Source organism: Manacus candei, unplaced genomic scaffold (assembly GCF_025592945.1).
Source record: "Manacus candei isolate 608988 ecotype Guabito, Panama unplaced genomic scaffold, ASM2559294v1 h1tg000028l, whole genome shotgun sequence".
Lineage (NCBI taxonomy): Eukaryota > Metazoa > Chordata > Aves > Passeriformes > Pipridae > Manacus > Manacus candei.
The window spans coordinates 22,223,446-22,245,324 of record NW_026138076.1 but is presented as its reverse complement, the minus strand read 5'-3'; the positions used below and the strand labels follow the sequence as shown (position 1 = coordinate 22,245,324).

Genomic DNA, 21,879 nt, shown 5'->3' with positions numbered 1-21,879 from the left:
CCTCCATCAGAATCCTCTTTCTGGTAGTAAAAATAGTTCATTTACATTTGTTCTTTTTTCCCTGAAATAAAAATGTTTAAAAAAATTTTAATGCTGGTGTTTTTCTAGGCAAAACGATTCATTATCTCCACTTATAATACAGCAATATCTAATTTACATTCTACTCCTAAGGAAAAACAAATTACATATCTAGCCTCAGGTGGTGATGAAAATAATACTCATCATTTGGAAGACTTGAAGAAGAGAAATAGCTGAAATGTAATGACAGAAATCAGGTAAGGAAAATAAGGGGAAAGAAATTTCCGGTTGTTTAAGGAACTATGGTAAATGTCCTGGCATTGAACAGCCTTCCTAGTTCAACACAAGCCATGAAAATCATATACTGATTTTATTTCTTGCCCAGTTATAATGTTAACAGAAAAACAAATACACAAAGATACGTGAACTGTAAAAAATAGGTTTCTCAACTTTTTCCCACTGCTAGGGTGATATATGTATATATCCATGCATAGTATCTTAACATCCTTGAGAAACAGCATTCTTGTTATCAAAACCTTTCTTGACCTGATTCTTTCCATTTTCTCAGATTCTAAGAATTTGTGTCCCAATGGCAAAGATACAAATTATGACAGAAGTGGATTTTCTAGAACTTAAAAGAAGAGATGATGGGTTGCAGAAAATACTAGCTTTTTTGTTTATTTCTATTTCTGCTACCAAAACTTTTCTGAAATAACAATTAAAATTTCCTCTTGCCTTATCACAGGACTCTTTTTTCCCTTCTAGCACAAAGAAATGCAGTGAAGCTTTGAGGTAACATTCATAGCTATGAAGAAAAACAACACTTGTAGTGCAGTAACTACCTCCAGTGGAACTGATCCTGAGCATCCTACCAAGAATTCTTCATGCATGACATATTTCTGCCAACTGATGTTGCCATATGTGATCAAGTAAATGACAAGAAAAACTCAGCATGCAAGAGATAGGAAGGGAAACAGAAAAGAAATATAAAAGCAGGAAAGACAGAAATATTGGTCCAATCTTTCCCTAGTAAATTTTGTATCTTTGTATAGTAGATGTAAGTCACATACTTACTATTTGCAACTACAGTTGATGTGATCAGACAAGATACTGGGGTTAGAGGTGTACCAGTACAAAGCACAGACCTTGCACACACCACACATTCTTATTTAAGGTAGAGATGGTAACAGCCAGTCAGCAAAACCAACATGATCATCTAGAGCATGAAGGTTTTTCATTCCTCTGAGGATAACGTTAGCAATTTACCTCTGCCTGGACTGTATTCTTAATGATTAGGATGGAGTCAGAAAGAAACTTACATATAGTGTTAAAAGGCTCATACAAGGAGGAAAAATGGAGAAAGGTCTCTTGAGAAAGAAATTCAGGCATTTGGGAACCAGGATTTGTACTCATAGCAGATTTGCCCTTTCAAACAAGTATAGTATCCATTAAGCTCATTCCCCATTTAAACAACTCTTGCTTTTAATTATAACCCAAATTATGTGGAAAAGAGATGACCTTTCAGGAGATAAAAACTTCTGCAAAATTTCTCCCTCTCCAACCGTCACACTAATCATTGATGAAAGGCTTAAAACATAAATGTCTTACTGATTCATCCATTTCCAGATAGTCTCACAATGAAAAACAGAAAATAGAGTCTAATGTACAGGAACACAGTCAACAAAGTAAAAAGGCTACTGTAATATTAACTAGAAACTCCTAATATCAATTCTGTCAAGACTATTACATACACACTTGAAGAGTCTTAAGCTTGTTTTAAATACTCTCATAATCATAAAGCTGTCATGGAACAGTGATAACAATATCCTATCTCAATCATGTGCTTTTCCATGACTGGTCTTTTATTTTGGTACTTTAGGGTGGGGCTCCTAATCTGTCCTTACAGGAAAAGGGAAGATGCAATAGCCTAAAGCAAATTAAATTACACCTCCAAAAGGTAATTGAGGACATATCTACTTCCCAGAGGCTGCTTTATCTTTGAGAATCCCGAAGCAACACATCAATAGGAAGAGGATGCTCTCACTTTGATGCTCAACGGGCAAATTACTTAAATATTTTGTGCATACACAGCAAAGGATATAAACATCTCAAACAGTGCTTTCACTCAGTTAATTTGAGGTTTTCTCCTCTCTCCAATCTCTATCAGTAACAGACAAGGAAAAACCCATTTCTCCCTTCTATTAGAGAATTTTTAGTGCGCACTCTCTTATTTTCCTCTCTCAATTTAATACTTCTCTTTGTTTTTCCTCTTTTACTTAGAAGTGAAGTTAACCATGGCTGAAAAAATACCTAAACAATTTCCTCCACAGATTAAGACTCTCTCCTCTCATACCTACCACAGTTGCTACAACAAAAGGAATTAAAGAAAACATGTACTCTTAAAATCAAAAAAACAGTCACTTTTAAACCTTGGGGTCCTGAATTAAGTCACAGCTGAAATATCAAACATGTTGTACCAGTATAGTTGATTTATGAATAACATTAGTAAACAAAGCCACTGACCTCCATGCAGTCTTTCTCTGATGCTCGGAAGCATTTGGACAGCTCTGAAGTATTATTGAAAGAGAAAGCAAAATTTCTGAAATGTGCCAAATGTGTTCTTAAACAAAAATTTATTTTTCTTCTTCATTTGAATTAAAATTACTTGTTAAAGTTCCAGGTTTAACAACAAATAAGCTAAGTATATTTGGGACCCCTCTGATAACAGCAGTGATTTCAGTTGCTTCAAAATACTTGTACACAAGCTATCTACTTTTACAACATTTTTTTATTTCAGAAAGTAATAGTCCTGCTAGTCACAACACATACATGTTTTTAGTGGCTGTTTGTCAAAAATAATCTCAATGAACTAGCCGCTGTGTACAAGCAAGCCAACTAACTGTTCTGCACTAACTTTTCACTTGGAGTTAGTGAAAATGAGGCTTATGTTAAGCTAGTCCATACAAAGGCACTTCGGCACTTCATTATGTAATTACATATTTTGTTCATAGTACAACATAGATATATCCACATCACCCCTGCACACCAAATTCAAATACCAAAATCACTAAAACTGTGAGCACATATTGCTTTTTGTAGGCATTGCTCAGAAACAGGGTAAGTTTGCTTGATTTACGTCCTACATTACTAAAGCTATCCTGTTTCTATATTATTATTATTATTACTTCCATACCCTCACTAGTCACACATCTCTTGAGAACATTTTGGCATGTAGATGCACCTTTAGTGTCTCCACAGGGAGATATCAGAAAGAACAGGTAAAGCGTTTGCTCTCTATCCCTACTTATTCTCCATTAATCTTCATATACACGTATCAGTTGTTGATAGCAATTTTGTAATCAGGACTCAATTCAGCAGATTACTCATGACTTCAGAAAAATATTACCTGTTTATGTAACTCTTCAATATAAATCTCAGAGATGTATTTCCATCAAATTTCTATCATTTTCATGATAGAAAAAGAGCTCAGTAAAAATTAATACCCCCAGGAGTGACTGATGCCCTGACGACAAAAAAGATCTTCCATTTTGATTTGGGGAGAAAAGTAATTTCAAGTTTCTCTCTACGGTCACTGAAATTGATTCAGAAAGGATGACATACTGTCCCTTTATCACAAACAGATTTAAAGTCTTCCTAACACTCCCAACTTAGATGAAAAACTTATATATGAGACCACAGGTTTAATTGTGCACATGACAAATTTAATAAGTCAATATTTTTGCAAGAGCTTTTAAAGCAAATGAATACTTACAATATAATTTTATCTGCATTAGAAAGAAAAAAATAACAAAACCAAACAAATATAAAACTTTTAATTTTCCTTTAACTGTAATCTATGCCACACCATATATGTTATCACAAGGTATTCAATAAGAAAACCTAAAATGTTTTCCTCAAGCTTAGCTCTGTAATGAGAACTAAAGAAAAAGTAAAATGAACATTTGGCCTCATCTGGGTTTTTTTTACAGTCAAAGGACTTTTACGCCAAAAAAAAAATTCCACCACGTGCATACATGCACACTAAAAAAAAAAACTTCTCTTGCTGCAAACAGCTATATTTTTGCCCTGCTGTTTTGCTCCTTAATAAATCTATAACATAACATTGGTTTTAAAAATCCCACTATGAAGGAACTACTATACTGTTGCTATAATTTTTTCATCAGTGAGAATCTCCTTCTAGTGCTTATGTTGTATATTTATCAAAATTTTTTTCCTGTTTCCCCTAGAGAAGTATTCAGTTTCCTTTGTTCCATTAGTTATCTAATAAAGCAACAGAAAAGTAATCAACAACAAGATGAAAAACATGGTAGTAGAGCAATAAAAACAAACAGGAAACTACATGAAAATGTAAAGTATTTGAAATTACTCCTTAAAACCGGAAAGCAAATATTAAGCATATTTTAAATAGACTACATATGCTAAAGACATAGAATACTAACTTAATAACAGGAAAATTCAATTATGTGCAGCAATTTTTTCTTCTTTGGTTTTTTAGTCATTTGGGTTTGGTTTTTTGTTTGTTTTACATACAAGTATAAGAACTATATATATCTCTGTATATAATCAATCACCAAAATCCATCAAGGAATATGATGCCTATTGTGAAACCACACCACAGCATCAAGCTTTCACTCTGAATGTGGGAGCAGCGAGGTACTGACACAAACAACCAAGAAATGCACAGACTACAAATAAATTTTAGGACCGCTAAACAGTTGCGAGAATTGGAAGTGTCATACATAGCAATATATCACATATCGTGTATTTTACAGGGGGGGGTTTCAATACTGGGATAGAGTACATAATTTTCATTCTCAGCTCAGAGTTCTACCTTGAATTCACCACAACCCACGAGAACCTTTCATATATGAACAGTACTTCTGGTGAATTTTTTTCCCCCAGATGGTAGTGTGTAAAATTTAATACTACAAATCCATGACCATGCAACTAATTTTCCATACCAAGTTTCTCAAATAAATGCCACTTCATTTCCTACCAAAAAAAGTCTTAATGAAGACAAACTGACTGCTTACAATTTCAAACAGTTCAATGCAGATCATCAGATCTGATGAAAATTATCTACATCAAAAAGTCCAAATTTATTTTTTCTTTTTTAATAAGAAAACTATACAGAAATCCCACTGGATAAAGCTAAGGCTATTTTCCATCTAAAAACTGATTCCTTCTACATGTTCAGCTTAAAAGCTACTTTCATCTTCTGCTGAATTGTTGTATAAAACCTGAAACCATTTGTTACCAATACAAAACTTTCTCAGAGAAGTCAAAAAACATACAAATCTAGCTCAGAATATTGTGTTCAGAGTATCAGCTCTAGCTGAATGAAAGCACAAAAAAACAGGATCTGGCTGCTAAAATAAACCTGGTGCATAGTTCATGATAGTCATATTACACTTCCTATAATAAGTGCTCCCCTAGGATACAAAAAATTGAGGTCGTAACTCTTGTTTTCTGCTCTTCTTGATTAGTTATTGCTTGTTCTTCAGTAAGTTATTGTGAAAGATCTACAACAAAAACACATTTGCAGAAGAACAAGTAGGTTTACGAATAAGGCAAGTTTCTACAACCTATATTCTGCAAGCCAGGGTTCAAAATCAACAGTTGATTTGTGTATTACAGAAGTGTTTTACTTTAAAAGAGGCAAGTCACGCGCAGGGGTGGGTGGTGTTTGTGTATGCAGACATAAAAGAAATATCACAAAATTTTCAGGCACAGAAAAGTACACTAAAAAGATGTGATAGCTGAAGTTGCAGAAACTGAGTGACATCTTAAATTCTAACACAATCTTACTTCCAGCTTTTATATTTAACATAAGAATTTCAAATGTGTCCAAGTAAGATAAACTATGTAAACTACTGAAAATGATTTTGGATTTCCTGATGTATATTCCCCTGAAATAAAGTTTAAAATCTTGAAAGGAATAGTGTTTACTTACAATAGTGATACCTGCAAGTAACAATCCAGAAATTAATCTACATTTGTACGCATCTGATCTGACATTAACTGGCAGCAGCATTATTTGCTCCTGCACAGCAGATCCCTTCACAATTTTTATGTCTTGGATATTTATACTGCATCAGTTATGAGAAACTTAATTTAAAAGAAGTTTTCAAGTTTCAGTGGTTCACAAAACCAACCATTATAACATTTTCTAAACAAAGAACCAAAAAATTTCAGTCACCAAAATAGTTCAACAGTTTATAGTATTTCCTTCTAGCATACAAAAAGTGAACTAGACTGTCAAAGTAACTGCTGCTACAATTAATCTTTCCGAAGTACTAGAGTTTTACTTTCAGAAATGTCCAAGTAATCTTGTTGTATCAAGACAGTTTTGCACAACAAAAAATATTACAAACACAAACACCAAGTAATGTAGAAAAACTTAAGTCACTGCAGAAACAGAATAAAAATTTTTTATATTGGTGTTGGTTCAATTAAATTTAACATCTGATTTCCCATGCAACTAACATTTATGAATAAAAAATTTTTTTTTCAATAGAGACACATCTGTTAAAAGTCAAAAGAAAAAAGGCAAACATTTCTTTTAAATGTTAGTTACAAGAAACTGATCTTAGAAAAGTGAATCAAAAATCATGTAGATCACATCATAACAATAGCATAATTGGACAGGGGGAGCAATACATCCACCTTTTCTCCCACCAAAACATAATGGTGCAGCTTGTTTCACCATGCCAGCAGTTTTTGTTTTCTTTCTGCTCTAAAATTAAGAAATACTGAGAATTGTGGGCTACTACTTAAGGATTTTATCAAACAAAATATGAATCCTCCAACCAAATTCCTCATTTTTGAAATTTAAAGTAACGTAGAACAGTTAAATAGAATATTTAATTCTCCACTTAGGTCTTCCTGAACTTAATTTATGTAAGTCATTACATGTTACAGAGAGGTCTACTAATCAGTAGTTAAAGCAAGGAATGCAGTTTTAACCTAAATTCTTAAAAATTGTATTTTAGTCAATACAGAATAAAAAAAACTTTACATATCTTACTTTAAATGATAGTGGCACCAAAACCCACTTTCGGTAGTTAATAAAATACATAATAAAAGGACCTTTAGTTGTAAGGAGAGAATACCACCTAAACTCAGGGACAAGCAACAAAAACATAAAATTACAAACAGGAAAATTAAGTTTCATCCCTGCTAGTCTATGCAATATTACCTTCATTCCTACTTCCAATTTCAGGTTGTGCAATCAAGGTTGTATGAAAAGGGTTTAGCGAAGGAACAAAGTCCATAATAACACTGTAGCATGTCTTTCTCCAGTAAGATATACAATGATTCACAGAAATTCTTATACAACTTGCTTGAAGAAAGTACCCATAACTTTTTTCATTAACTGTAATCTATTTTGAAACAAGTCCATCTAATTAAAAAGCTTTATAGGGAAAATATTTTATGAGAAGTAAATTGCAAACCCACCAATAAAGTATTACTTACACCAAAAGCAAAAAACAATTATATCTATTAAAAAAAAAAAAAAAACATACTACTGCAATGAACAACAAAAAAAAAGAAACTGGCCAGATAAGGACAAACTTAACACAAATTAATAATCTCACTTAATGGAATCACCGCAAGTGATTTCAAAGGAAGCCTACTCCTAAGGCTTACATTAAGCACAGGCCTAAACTCTTTGCTGAACAGAGCACAGAAGACATCAGCATTTCAAATTCAACATGCAGAAATCAATCCCAGTAGCAAGTAAATACAATGACTACACTGTCAGTTTGGTTCAGCTTAGAAATTCAGTGTCAGAACCCCTCTAAGACTGATATCAATCATATTGGTCAACAGTACTGGACTAAAAATCAATCTTTATAGTTAAATGCTGTATTAAAAGATCAGTATACCAGATTATCTCATCATTCATACTTAAGGATGCAATAAACTTGTGTGTGCAAACACTAATGATTATTGTGAAAATTAAGATTTGGCAGTCAGTCTTATTTTCACTGCATTAGTGAGAGATATAAGGAAATAAGTAAATTATTTTTTTACTGTAGTAAAATACAGACTCCTAGAAATTAACTAGGAATCCAATCTAGATAAAAGAATCAGATAAATTCCACTCCTCCAAATAAGCACATATCTAATAAGCTGCCTATCTAGAGTAACTAGACATCAATGAGAGAAGAACTCTGGGTACTATTTTGTATTTAGCAAAATGCATTAAGAATATTCTGCTGTTCCATAAGCCTTCACATATTTTCTCAAACTTTTCTTAGAAAGCTAATACGTAAGTGTCTGAAGAAGATTTCAAGATTCTTCCCTGCCCCAGAAATTTACTTGGCAGCAGAGATACCAGGTAGTCATTACAAATACCTGCTCCTAACAGCTCAAGCCAAAAATCACTCAGAACAGCAATGCACAGCTAAGTAACAGTATCAGGTCCTTAAATAATTTTATGCTGTTGGAGTGAAGCCCTTAACTTCCTCTTAATCGCATATAACTGGATTATTTCTTAAACCCTTTTCCCAGTGAACAACCTACATAGTTTACAGGATGTTTTCTCTGCCAAATTGCCATGGTTTATAATAGAAATTAAGTACATCATACCTCTCGAATGAAAAAAAAAAGAAAAAATACAAAAGTACCTGTATATTTTGAAAAGCAGAAAGCATTACCTAAGAGTCACAGTCAAATTCCATAGAATACACATTCAAATAGAACAGATTCTTGTTACAGATACGTAACTTAAACAAGCACACCATTCACTCAAATCCTTCATTAAGAAACTTAATCTAGCAGGAGACAAGAAGGAAGACTTCCAGATTCATAGTCTATTGTCAGAAAGTACAAAAATGTTCCAACTCTGAACTTTCATTTAAAGTTTAAATCGCAAACAGCAAATCGAAATTATCTAAGTGATGATAAGATCTGAATTGATACCCAAGTTTTTTAGATAAGAAGTTCTATTTCTGATACAATGCAACTGTACTGCACAGCTTTCCACTAACCTAGGTTCAAAGACGACAGGGAGTTTACATGTTTACCAACACTACCCCCCAAGGTGTTCAACGGTTGGGGCTGTTGACCTTCAGTTTCAGAGTTTATAGTTTTTCCAGTTCCCTCATACTAGATACATAAAAATAACTTAAACTCGTGTAAAGAGGGCATAAAATCACTCGTTCTTGCCTAAAGCCTCCAAGAAAGAACACTACCAATTAAGATGTTTTTGGGAATGACCAGGGACTTGAACCTGCTCTAAAGTTTGAATCGACAGGGATATTTATCACTGTGACCAATGTCAAAGAACTCCATCTGTGGAGAAAATACATGCTGAAAATCCCTACAGTTGGTGCAACAGTAGTAAAATTGTGACTTTCATCTCACCCTACACTCATTTCTAATTTTCTGGTGAACCTCACAAAAGGAAGGTGATGTAAAATATTTTGATTCTAGAGAAAATATTTAAACGTATACAACCCAACTTTTTTGTTGACTAGGCAGAGGAGGGAAATAACAAATATTTAACATTTTTCTGAATAAAGATGAGGAAAATAAAAATGTTGGAAACATCAAGTGATCCAGTAGCTTTGTAAGAAAATAAAGCTGAGACGGGTGTAAGGGAACTTCATCTAAGCAAAAAAACCCCAGGACATACCATAATAAGAACAGAGAATAAACTACAGACTTCCAAAAACTTAGTTACAATTATACTATGGTATATGTTACCTACACCAGGTTTTGATTTGCTCTGCCTACAGATTTGCACCTTACTTTGGACATCTAAGATTTAATGATACAAGATGACCAATCTATTCTAGCACCAGATGGAAGAAGTAAACACTATGTAAATCCATCCCGGTGCTTTGCTTTAGTATAAACTCGATGATTTCCCACAGAACTAAGCCACACAGCAGAGGTTTTAATACCTCTGACAAAATAGGTTATTCAGCTTTAGTTTTTAATAAAATTATTATCTATATAAATGGTCCTTCTGATAAGAAGGAAAATCTTGACTCACTAATATTGTCTTGCTATGCACTGTGCAGCTTTTTTTATGCTTGCCTGATTGTATTTTTTTTCAACGTAATAATTGTCACCCTCCCATTTAATTGAACTCCTGTACTGTTTTGCACAGTGCAACATGGGATTCAGCTAAAGGGGAAAGTAGAGTGATCATACAATATGCAATACACTGTAGAAGCCTGGCATGTAAAGGCAGCATAGAGACACCTATAACTCCATGAAGCAACGCAGCAAATTAATCAGACACAGAGTTTAAATACACAAAGAGAAACCCTTGCAGAGGAATTAGACAAAATTAAATACTTTGATTCAGGTCAGTGAAACTAAAAGATTGTTTTCTACCTGCACCTCACAAATGATTGAAGTGGGGAGGCAGGGGGAAAGCGCAGCAGAATAAAAAACAAGTAACAACTTATTCAGGAAAAAAATCATTGAAAAAGGGAAATAAAATCTCTACTCAAATCCAGTAGCTTAACAAAATAAAGAAACAATGTTTTCATTGTGTTTCATAAGCAGCTACAAATTTAGAATTCCTTTATGCAAAAAGAAAAAAAATTTAAAACTCACACACAACAATATTGATATGTGTTCCACTTTAGACCACTAGATAGGATTTTCTAATGAAAGTAAGTTATTCCACGGATGACCTTGTTTGTTATCCAGTTCAAGATCGCTTTCTTTCCATTTTTCAAAGATGTAAAATATATCCAAAAGTCTGTTTTGTAGACTTAATGTTCAAATAATGATTTTAATTAAGTAGACTGGCATAATTGCACCTCTCACAAACATCAGTGAACATATTCTCAGGGACCTCAATTAGACAAGACTCCATACAAACCGAGTTCAGATCCAGTATAATACAACATCATCCCAGGGAAATCCACAGTGAAGATTTAATAAAGCTGGGGAAAGAAGCAACCCTAAACCTTCAAGATGAAGTGTTTAACTTCCAACAAAACTTCTTCGAAATACATTATTTGAATGACTTCCGGTAAGAAGTCAGACACTATAGGGTTAGCTGACTACACATCACTGATGTTTTTCAAATTATAATTAATTAAGCAGCATGAGGATGCTTTTCTTTTCTTTTTTTTCCTTCATTTTCCTTCAACCAACCACTTCTCTTGATAAACACCAGGCATAAAATAACAAATCGTGATGTCTTTTGTTTCATCCCTATGCTTGATTACTCTTGGCAGTTTTTTTGGTCTAATGAGCAAACTGTTTGGTTAAAGCTACGAAAGTTAAACAACTGACAAACTCAGTTGTCAAATCCAAAAATACATCTACTTCATTTCCAAGCTTAAATTTGTTTCATTGAAATATAAATAAATGATGCACATTGATATCTTTTACCTCAGTTGTATAGATAATAATTTTACAGCTATAGAAGTTCTAGCTTCAACTAATACATTTTTTCAATTAAAAAAATGCTTTTTGACGAAATTAAGCAAGAGCAGGATCTGTGTATACGGAAATTAAGCACATGCAAATTACTAACCTTTTTCTGCATTAGAATAAAAAGCACAAATATCTGTGGAAAAAGCAGTATTATACACATATTTTCAACAAGATGAACGTTTTATTAATAATAATATCAGACAGAAATTTGCAATATTTTAGGGAAAAGGTTTCCTAAATAGTCCAACTACACTCAAACTGGGCTAGAAAGTCATAGTCCAACTCGTTGTAAAAAATTCAAGACTCCCTTACTTTCCAACTACAGCGAGATAAGCACTGTTAGAATCCAACATCAGTTTTTCTTCATAGAATAACTTCACAAATTTTATTAAAGCATTTTTGATACCTTCTCCTTCCTTTCTTGGAGGAATTGGGAGTTCAAATGTCCATTTTCTTGAAAAATCTCTTGATGCTTACAGTAATATTTGCCTTGTATTGTACATACTGTACATATGATATTTGTAGGCATGCAAAAAAAGAGGTAATTCTTCCAGTCAGTGAACTGAAACTACTGCAGACAACTGCCTCACAAATCTGAGATATGAGCTCAGAATTATTATTTTGTTCTGCATACCACAAACATTGTTAAACCCATGTCACTCTCACTATATACCCAAAAATTATCTACAATCAGTGGGATATCAAATAGCGAGATAAATCTGCAGACATGATAAGGTTGGACTTATAAAATACTTCTAATATTCTGTGAGGTTTTTTGCTCCTCAGAATGAGGGATAGACAGAGTAAAATCTCTTTAAATTTTTACTGATTTAAGTACCAGTTATCATATGCTTGTGTGTGTGTGCTCTCACACACACACGGCATGCATTCATTATTATAAAAAAAAAATAAAAAAAATCAAACAGCTCAACTTTGCCATGTGCTGAGCATCAAATACGCTACAACATTAGTACTTTAGAACCTTCTGGAAAAATGTCACTTATTTTCTTCAGGCTAGTTATGTTCCTCAAAAATGTCTTCAACTTACAGAGGCTATACTACAATCCAAACTTAGAAAATTTGAAGGGAAAAAAGTGATAGTTTCATATGCCCTAAAAAACTATAATTTTTATGCAGGAACGAAGGGGGAAAAAGAAAAAAGAGAGGAATTGTAAACATTCAGCATATGTAAAAAGTACACCAAGACAGAAAGCTATGGTAGCTTTTGTGCAAACCATAAGGCTGTGCGGAGTTCAGTTTATAAACAGGACCTTCAGTCCTAGTGAAGAACATTTAAATGTTTTGAGGTTTTATGTGCCTTTATTAGTTTAATCTGCAGTACAAAACTACATAGTTAATTCTACTTCTGCATATCTCTCCCTCTCCATCTTTATGAGACTACATCTGCTGATCTCGGAGTGAAATCTCACGACTCACCATCATGTTACACTTAATTTGTCTAAGATGTTACTAACAGCAACTCCAAGGAAGTTTTGATCATATATCCCTGCGTCCTATGAGAGGATGTTTTCTTTTGAGGACCCCATGAAGATCAGTAGATAACACAGGTGCAACCAACTGCCTTTTCTCCTAACATAATTAAGTCTGTTACTTAATACAGTAAAGAAATTCTGTCCATTCATGCAAGACCAGAGTTCATCAAAACGGGACTTCGTAACTGCCTACTATGAATTCCTGAGTAAAGTCAGGCACATTCAACTGCAAGATAAAATAAGCACATGGGTGAAAAATTAAGCATCTTAACAGTTTAGGAAACTCTTGATTTACTAAGATTTAGAAAAATAGATATACACTTCATGTGCTTTAATCCAGTTCACATATGAAATACTGTGCAGCATTTGCAGTACACTGACCAATCTGACAGCCTTTGCTGGCTTGGAAATGCACGAGCTCTTCACATTCACGCTTTTCATTCCTGGATGCTGGAAACAGGACTCCCTACCTAATCCTTAGTATGCTTAAAGACTTGAACACCAGATTAAGACAACAAATATCCATCTTGGTGATTAACTTAATGAAAATCCTGAAGCCATTTCTCCCTCTTCCTTAGGATTTGAATTAGCTTGTATTCCAACATCATTTGCGATTTTACACATAAAAGTAACTGGTCACAATTACTGACAATGCACACAAAAAAATGCTATGAAGATGGTAGAACACAATTCCTTTTCAACAGCAAATTAGTATAAGAAAAATCAAGCACCCGTCCTAGTCACTGTCAAATTTGGGCCAAAGATGGAAACACTTCCAGACAGATCAGTATGAACTTAAATAGTATTCTTCCTCGTTCCTTCTGCAAAACAGCATAAATTTTCTACCTAGATCATCTGGGAATACTGCAGCTAATTAATTCCCTCACACTGCAGGTCTTGGAGATCAAATCTTAATCTATGCCAGTAGCACAGAGTAAAGACTCGATAAACCTGAAATGCTTTTGCCAAACTAGAATTTTTGGATGTAATATACTCTGTCAGGATAAAAGTAAGCCACTATATACAGGTAAGTGTATCATCAAATCCCATGGTCTACTCTGGCCCTAAACTTTATGAATACAGAGAGTTCTCACAGTTTGATGTGGGCTTCCTAAATCTGACCAAATTGGTTAACTTACTCTTGCAAAAGGCTTGTAGGGCACTTCATACAATGGATTCTTGACATTGCTGCTTTATGTGCCAATCAACTGATTCTGCTTATAAGAATCACTGTTTGGGTTTTCTCCTGAAGTGGTGTTTCAACACCAACATAAGCCCTACCAAATCCTTAAAGATATATGTATCATTAAATATATATTTCACACTCTTCATATTAATAACTTCCCTCTGTTTTAATAAAGCTGTTAAAACACAAGTCATTTTTCATATGCAGTAGCATATAACAATGAGTAAATTCTGTACCTCTCACTACTATGTTACATAGATTTAACAACTGGAATAAACTTCATCATCAAGTGCAGGTTCAAAAAGTCAAAAGAGTTTGTTTTCAGCTGCATGTGCAGACCCCAGTATAAGTGTACTACATTGAATTATTTGATGAATTGCAGAATTTTTTAGAGAGATCCTGAACAAACTGCAGACAGTCTCTTTCAAGCCAATGATCATATCACATGAGAAAATAAAAAAATTAGTTCATAAGACTTTTCTGAGCACAATGTCAAGCACTGGATAGTCTTTAATAATATATTAAGATAATACTTTCTGGAAGTGGTAAAATACAGAAAAGGTTGAATGGCTTAAATCTTTTCAATCCATTCTTTTACTGTGTTCTGTTAAAGCATCCACTCGCAAAGATAATAACAAAGCTGTGAAATTACATCCTTATTGTAATGTGAAAGCTTTGTCATGGGCTAATTTCATACTGGCTCTCCTTGTGTCCTTTCTAAGGCTGCTACCTTATACTGCACCACTTTCTTTAGGTAAATCATTAGTTCCTATGTAATTTTCCCTATGTAATTTTACATTTAAAAATTTAAAAATACCTTAGAAAAATAACCACAAAGCAAAACTGCAGCTATTTTACTAACAAGTACTTTTTATGTACTGATAGGAAAAACAGAATATTTTCAGACTAACACCATCAATTCTTTTTTCCATCTTTTCCATTTCTATTACTTCATAGTAATTGAAGCATTTGATATAACTAGCTGCAGAAAAGAGAAATCATAGCTTGGATTAGTATGTCTGCAAGTCCTGGCCAGTTTTGAGGTGTAACATCATCAAACAGTCACTGAGTTTAATAGCCGTGTTGCACCTGTGCCATGTCCCTGTTGTGTCATGACTCCTGGTGTATCCATGCTGTCCCTGCACAACCCCCCACCCCTGCCCCAAGATACACTGAATGAAATAAGGAAATCTTTGAGCAGCTGGTTATTTTTTTGGAACCTAGCTTCAGAGTAACTCCCAGGTATTCAAGTATAAGGAAACTTTTATTCTAACTAAGGTATTTCTAATTCTGCCCATGTTCCACTGTTTTCTACCTTCAGCCTCCCCTTACAATATATCTCTTAAATATCTTTCGTTTCTGATTGTAAACCCAAGACAGCCTATGTAGTTTCTGTTACTGTTACCATCTACTTGTGTATTACAAAGCTATTTATACCACACTATAATAAGCACAGATGGCTAGAGTCAATTCCAATAAGATTTAATGGAAAGACAAGAGAAGACTGGGTATCCATATCCACTAAATAACCTACAGCAAATAAAATAAAGATTATTCTTTGGAGAAAGGAGATAAAGATAAGATGAAACAATGTTATCAGCTTTACTTTAGATTATGAGGGCAATCTAAGGAAAAGCACATTACCATTTACTTAACTTCTAAACGTTAGCTGTATAAAGAGCTTCCAAGTTAATGCCTTCCAAGAGACATTAAGAGTTCAATGTTAACAATAGTTTGAGATTAGTAGACTGCCTTTTCAGACAAAAAAAATTTGTCAATAGAAACAGGCAGCAAAAACAGACCACAGAGAAAGTAATCATGTGAAAGAAAAAAGGAATCTGTACTTCAGAAGGAATTAAAAGCACATATAAAAATCAGAAGCCTTTGTCTACAATACAGAAGAAAAGAAAATTAAAGATTTCCATTACTCCTTCCCATTACAATTTGCCATAACCAATTTAGAAGTTATGAACAATTCAATAGCTTCTTAAATTTCCTAATTAAAATTAATACAAATTCCCAACATTTTCTCATATTTTACAGTTTAAACCAGAATGGTCAAGTCCTTATTAGTTTCATTTCAAAGGCAGTAATTATAGGTGTAGATACAAAATACTTATTCTTTCTGTCAGATCTCCTAGGCTTAAAATTTTGTCCACAAAATAAGTCATGAACAAAAATGACTGATACCACATTAGAGGTGCCAATAAGTTTCAACTACCACACTGGCATACAGAAAAGATTCAATACCCTATTTGAAGAAGTAACTAACTTATTACAAGTTTTTGCTTTAACTTAGGCCTAAGACAACATAAAGAAGTTAATCTTTCATGTCTTGAAATTCTATTTTTTCCTGTTTTCATAATCATAACATATGTATGTAGTAAAAGAGCTGCTAGAGCTGTTGTAGCCACTAAAAAGGAAAAAGGTATGGGTTTTTTTCTTACCCTGAACCACAAAATGTACAGGACAAATAAGCCTACCAGACTTATTTTCATTAACTTAATGAAATGTTAACATGAGTGAGGAAAGATGATGAGTGCTGCACTATCCAATACAAAATTGTCAATATCCTCTAAAGTACATTCAGGATTCTCCATAAATGAGGAGAGATTCTTGCCCTCTTCTATTCTTGCTGAAGTCCTTCTCCTCTTCAAACAAAGTTATTTACATAACTTTTGTATATTTTTATATATATATATAATTTATAACACATTCATGTTTCCACTCTGGAAACAAAAACATAGAAACATGAAAACCTTCCAAATATTTACAAGGTAATCACACAGTGAAGTGCAAAGAACTTGTAATGAATCCTTTTTAAAACTGCCTTTGGCTCTCTAAGTTGTACAGAAATGCAGTTGTGATCCACAGCGGGGAAGAGATGTTCTGCTCGCAACAATAATGTACAGTTGGCGGAGAGCTTAGTTGAGGGGCAGTATGGGGGCGGTATTTTTGAGAAGCCTTAAACCTCCAAAACAGATAAAAGAATAATGAATGCTGGATATTACTGAATTGGACGTAGTATTTGATTCATCTCTTTTCTAAACACAGAGGTTTTTGCTAATGTTGAAAAAACCTATTCTTTACATATTTACAAAAGACTCATCTGAGGACCCAACATGAGCTGCCCAAACTTGTCACATGTTGTAGAAGGCAATACATTTCATGGTCTATGTGAGAACACTTCACAGTGAAGTAGATTAAAAGGGAGTATTACCAGTGTAAACTTCATAGATGATCGGTCTAAGGTCTGTTACTTAAATTTTCTTCTACCATCTTTACCTTTGACAAGTGTATTAACATGGTAGGATGATAGTTAAAACACTGCTACAATGTAAATTATTACAATGATCAACCGATCATATTATTTCATAAAAACACTATGCCACAGTTGAGATGAGGAGTCTATTTATCATTTTAAATTTGCAAATACAGGAATCACTTAAATTATTATCTCTTTGAGAAGAAAAAGTACAAACCACTAAGAGGCAAGTTAAATCCTAAATAACTCTTAAAGCAGCAAGTAAAATTTACCATATAAAATACAACCTTTTTCATGAACACAAATGCACAAGACATTGCTTACAAATACTAGTTACTAAAATGCGTTAGTTTATTGAATGTTGCTTCATGGAATTTTGAAGAAATAAAAAATTAAAATTTCTGAGAAGTCTGAAAGACTTTCAAATAGGCATAGGACAGACAGTTGTATGCAATTTTGTCCGACTGACTGTAATGACCACATAAATAGAAAAAGTGACTATAAATGACAAAGACATTGTGTTTTGCTCTAGGATTAAAAATACCACCGCTATTTGGAAACAAGTCAGAAAGAGAATAAAGAATAATTCCTATATTTTGTTCTGCTCCACAGATATACAGCATTACAAGTAATGAAGGTTTCCCAGATAAGACTCAGGATGTTCTAAGTAGGAAAGTATAAACATAATGCCATTACCCGATCACATTTTTTAAAAGAATAACCTGTATTTCAGACAAACCGCAGTTTATATATATATATATATATATATATATATATATAACAAAATATGAATGAAGAAGATTTTCTTAACAGCATTTACTGAAAAGTCCCAGTTCCCAAGTCTGAAATAAACATAAAATACATACACGTGGGACAGGACCTCCCAACATTGTGACACCACTGGCTGCTGAAGCAGCCTAACCAAGCAGCTTGGAAAACCCTAATAAACGTATCAACCCTGAGACTTATTTTAGTGACAGATGTTAATAGCTGCAGCTACTCAGCAACTGGACTACAGCAGCATTAAGACTGGGTTAAAAACTCTTCCTCCCCAGCTACTTTTGGCAAAAAGTAAACATACGCTTGTATATATACAACTCCAAACGTTTGACTTGTACATATATCTTCAGGGAGTTGATATTGGACATATCAAGAATACACTTTCCTCCCTCCATCTTTAAGATGGGAAGTCACATATTCAAAAATGAGATCACTCTCAATTTTTGCACAGGAAAAAGATGTGAGGAAGTAGTCTCTAACATTCCCACTGTTACACGTTAAGGCACAGACCTATTTTATTATTTTCAACAGATGTGTCAGAATGGTCAAGACCTTTAAAGAGAATTGAAGAGTCAGTTACAGTTCTGCCTATAAAAAGTACTAAAAAGATCTTAGCTAATATTCTCAAGTTAATAACACATTGACAAAACTGACATTTTAGACAATTGTTAAGAGAGTTAGGTTTGAGGTTTGGCTTGGGTTTTGGGTTTTTATAAATAAAACATCACATCCTGGTTTATTCGGTTCTGTGAGGGCTCTCATTCTGAATAACTGTGTTCTTTCTCACTGCGATCTAAAACCCTTAAGAAACTGAGCCAATGAGCCAGAAGTCAGGGTCATTATCTTTCACATTAATCAGTCCTGTCAGTTAAGTCTTAAGTTAAGCCTTTAAATACTTCTTTTCACACCAGAATTCCATGTTACCCTTACATCTGTAGGGTATTTAAAGACTACAAAAAATACCCTACTCTGATCAGAGAATTAAATTACAAACACAGGCCTTGCATACCTTTATTTTGATTTTAACTCTGCAAGACGGTTACCCCTACATATGTTTAAAATGCTGTTGTCCTGTTCCTTAACAGAAGACCACATTTGAATCACTAATTTGCTAATCACAAATTCAAAACCAACAAATTACAGTGAAGTATCAGGACCATCCATAAATATTCCAGATCAAGTACCAATGAATAGGACATAAACATTCTGCACAAAAAATAAAAGCATATTCATCACTGAAGTACCAGCCTTATAAAACTTGAACAGTGCAAAAATAAATAAGCCAGCATATTTGTAAATTACCTCAGAAGAATCAGTATGCAGTACTTCCTCAAAGCAGTCACTCTTAAAACCCTTGAGAACACCTACTTGTCACAGAATAAATTATCTGGCTAATATCCAATATTACAGTACATGTCAGCAGGCACCCAGGAGACAGGCATTAGAGAGCACTTAGCTTCCTCAGCCTTGCAGGGTAGTCCTTACATAAATGACTTTGCCCAACTATAAAACATAACTGATGTACTTAGTTTGGAGCTTTCTAGCAGTAGCCTTTAATCCTAAAACATTTATATAGCCCTGCATGTTGTTTTGGGGTTTTTTTCCAAAATCACAGATACCAATTCACAGCACACTAAACAGCTATTTTTCCCACGAACATAAGTTCTTTTAAGGTATTCAAGGGAACCAAAAATATCTGACTACTAATTGGAGTGTTCACAACACTAAAAGTATGATGTTTAATAAAAACTATTAGGAAAATTAGTTCTCCCACAATGCTAACAGTAGCTCTTCTTTCCTAGTTGCTTAACATAAATAGCCAAGTTTGCATCCAACATGCAACACAGAGATAAAGCTAGAAAATTAATGCATCACAAGTCACTCCAGGTCTCAGAAAATAAGAGACTTCCTGGACTGCAAACCACAGTCACGAGCAAGCTGCAGCACAAGGAGAAACCTGTTGCCTTTTAAGCTGCAAACTATATCAAGCTTTTACTCCATATCAAAGAAATTCAGTAGGTAAGACAGTAAATAAAACTGAAAATTATTTTGCAAGGTTGGAATTCAAATTTTTAAAAGCGACACCAAAGGATGCAGGATACTGGATGATCAAAAAAAAAATCATTTCCACTTTAAGAAATGTGAAGGACTTGTGAAAATTGACTGTCTTTCACTGAACTTGCAGCAAAGAGACCGAACTAGAAGCACAGCCGAAGCACGCGGGAGGACAGAGCCACCTTAGAGCGGCAGGTTTCGTAACTGATGGGATTCGGGTCAGGCTGGGGTTGGTGTTCAGGGGCTCCGAGGAAGGCGCTCCGGACGCTCCGCGCACACTCTCCCCGCCTGACGCCCGCACCTCTCGGACACGGGCCGCGCTCCCCGCACACCCCCGGCTGTGAGCGCTGTCCCTTCTCCCCCGCCCGCCCTGCCGGTACTTTGACAGCAGCACGGAGACGCGGCAGTGCCGCCCGGCGCCCGCTCCAGGTGCCCGGGGAGAGCGGGAGGGGGACTCTGCCCCGGGCGGCACCGGCGGAGCGGCGGCGGGGAGAGCCCCTGCCCCCGGCCCGGCCCGGTGCCCCCACCGCAGACCTCTCCGCAGCCCCCGCCGCTCCCGCAGCGGGGCGGGAAACGGGGAGGAGAATGGACAAACGCGACTCCCCCTCCGCCACTTGGCGACCCGCAGGGCGGAAAGGTGTTCCCGCGGCCCGACCCACTGGGCCCGGAGGTGCGGGCTGTGCGCCCCGCACGGCCCGGGGCACACCGCGCGGTCCGCGCCGCTCAGCGGCGGCAGCGCACCGGGAACTGCCCGCCGGGACCTCCCTCCTCCCTGCCGAGGCGCCGCCGGGAATTAAAATGAGAATTAGGATTCCGGGAGAACGGGGCAAGTTGAGGCTGCACCCCAGCCCCCGCTGCCCAAGAGATGCCCTCCCCGAACGGAGCCAGCGGGAGCGGGCCGGGCGCGGCAGCCGGCTGGCAGGGTGGAAAGGCTCAACTTACGTCTCGGAATTTGTTCCACTGCCCGACCTCCTTGTCGTACTGGGAGATGGTCGTGAGCCATTGTTTATCGTCCAGAAAATTGCCAATGTCCGGTCTGCCCCCGGCCGCCGCCGCCGCCGCCGCCGGGCTGCACCAGGCTGCTGCACACACGCACACCAAGGCTGCCGCCGAGAGCATCTGGGCGAGAGGAGACACGGGCACGGGGGTTACCCACTGGGGAGCCGAGCCCCAGCCGGGGGCTGCCGGGACAGCCGCCCGCCGCAGGCCCCCTGGCCCACCTGGGGGCGGGGAGGGGAGGGGAGTGGATGGAGGGGAGGCTGCCCGGCCCGTCACCTTGCTGCGCGCCCCGCACCCGCGCTCCTCGCCGCGCCGGAAAGGCGGCCCCGCGCGCTCTCCCGCTCCCTCCCCGCACGCGCCGCCGTCTGCGGCCGCCCGGCCGCCCCGCTCCTGCTCGCGCGCCGCCCGCCCCTCGCCCCGCCCCGCCCCCGCCCCGCGCGCCGCCGCCGCACCGGGACGGGCGCGCTCCCGCCGAGCCCCGTCCGGAGCAGAGCGGAGCGTTCCGGGCAGCCGGGAGCGGCGGCGCGGCCGCCCGCAGGGCCCGAGCCTTGCCGCGCCCCTCCTGACCCCACGGGAGCCGCGCTGTGCCGGCGGCCCCTCCGGGTGGGGGTGGAGGCCGGCGGCACTTCTCTGCAGCTGCGTTGGCACCT

General features: G+C 36.7%; 1 protein-coding gene across 2 annotated transcripts in view; it reads right to left on the bottom strand.

The window, feature by feature from the left end:
- Window positions 1–21,642, bottom strand: part of SPOCK3 (SPARC (osteonectin), cwcv and kazal like domains proteoglycan 3) — a 179,813-nt gene extending 158,171 nt beyond the window's left edge. The window contains exons 1-2 of one of the 2 annotated variants that reach the window (XM_051790188.1): window positions 21,506–21,598; window positions 21,173–21,349 (exon numbers count right to left, since the gene is read on the bottom strand). In XM_051790188.1, the coding sequence (XP_051646148.1) occupies window positions 21,173–21,349 (177 nt within the window). In that variant the 5' untranslated portion in view covers window positions 21,506–21,598. Of the gene's footprint in view, window positions 1–21,172 lie in introns of both variants that reach the window. The other variant, XM_051790187.1, reaches the window with a different exon arrangement.
- Between the last annotated feature and the right edge of the window lie 237 nt (window positions 21,643–21,879).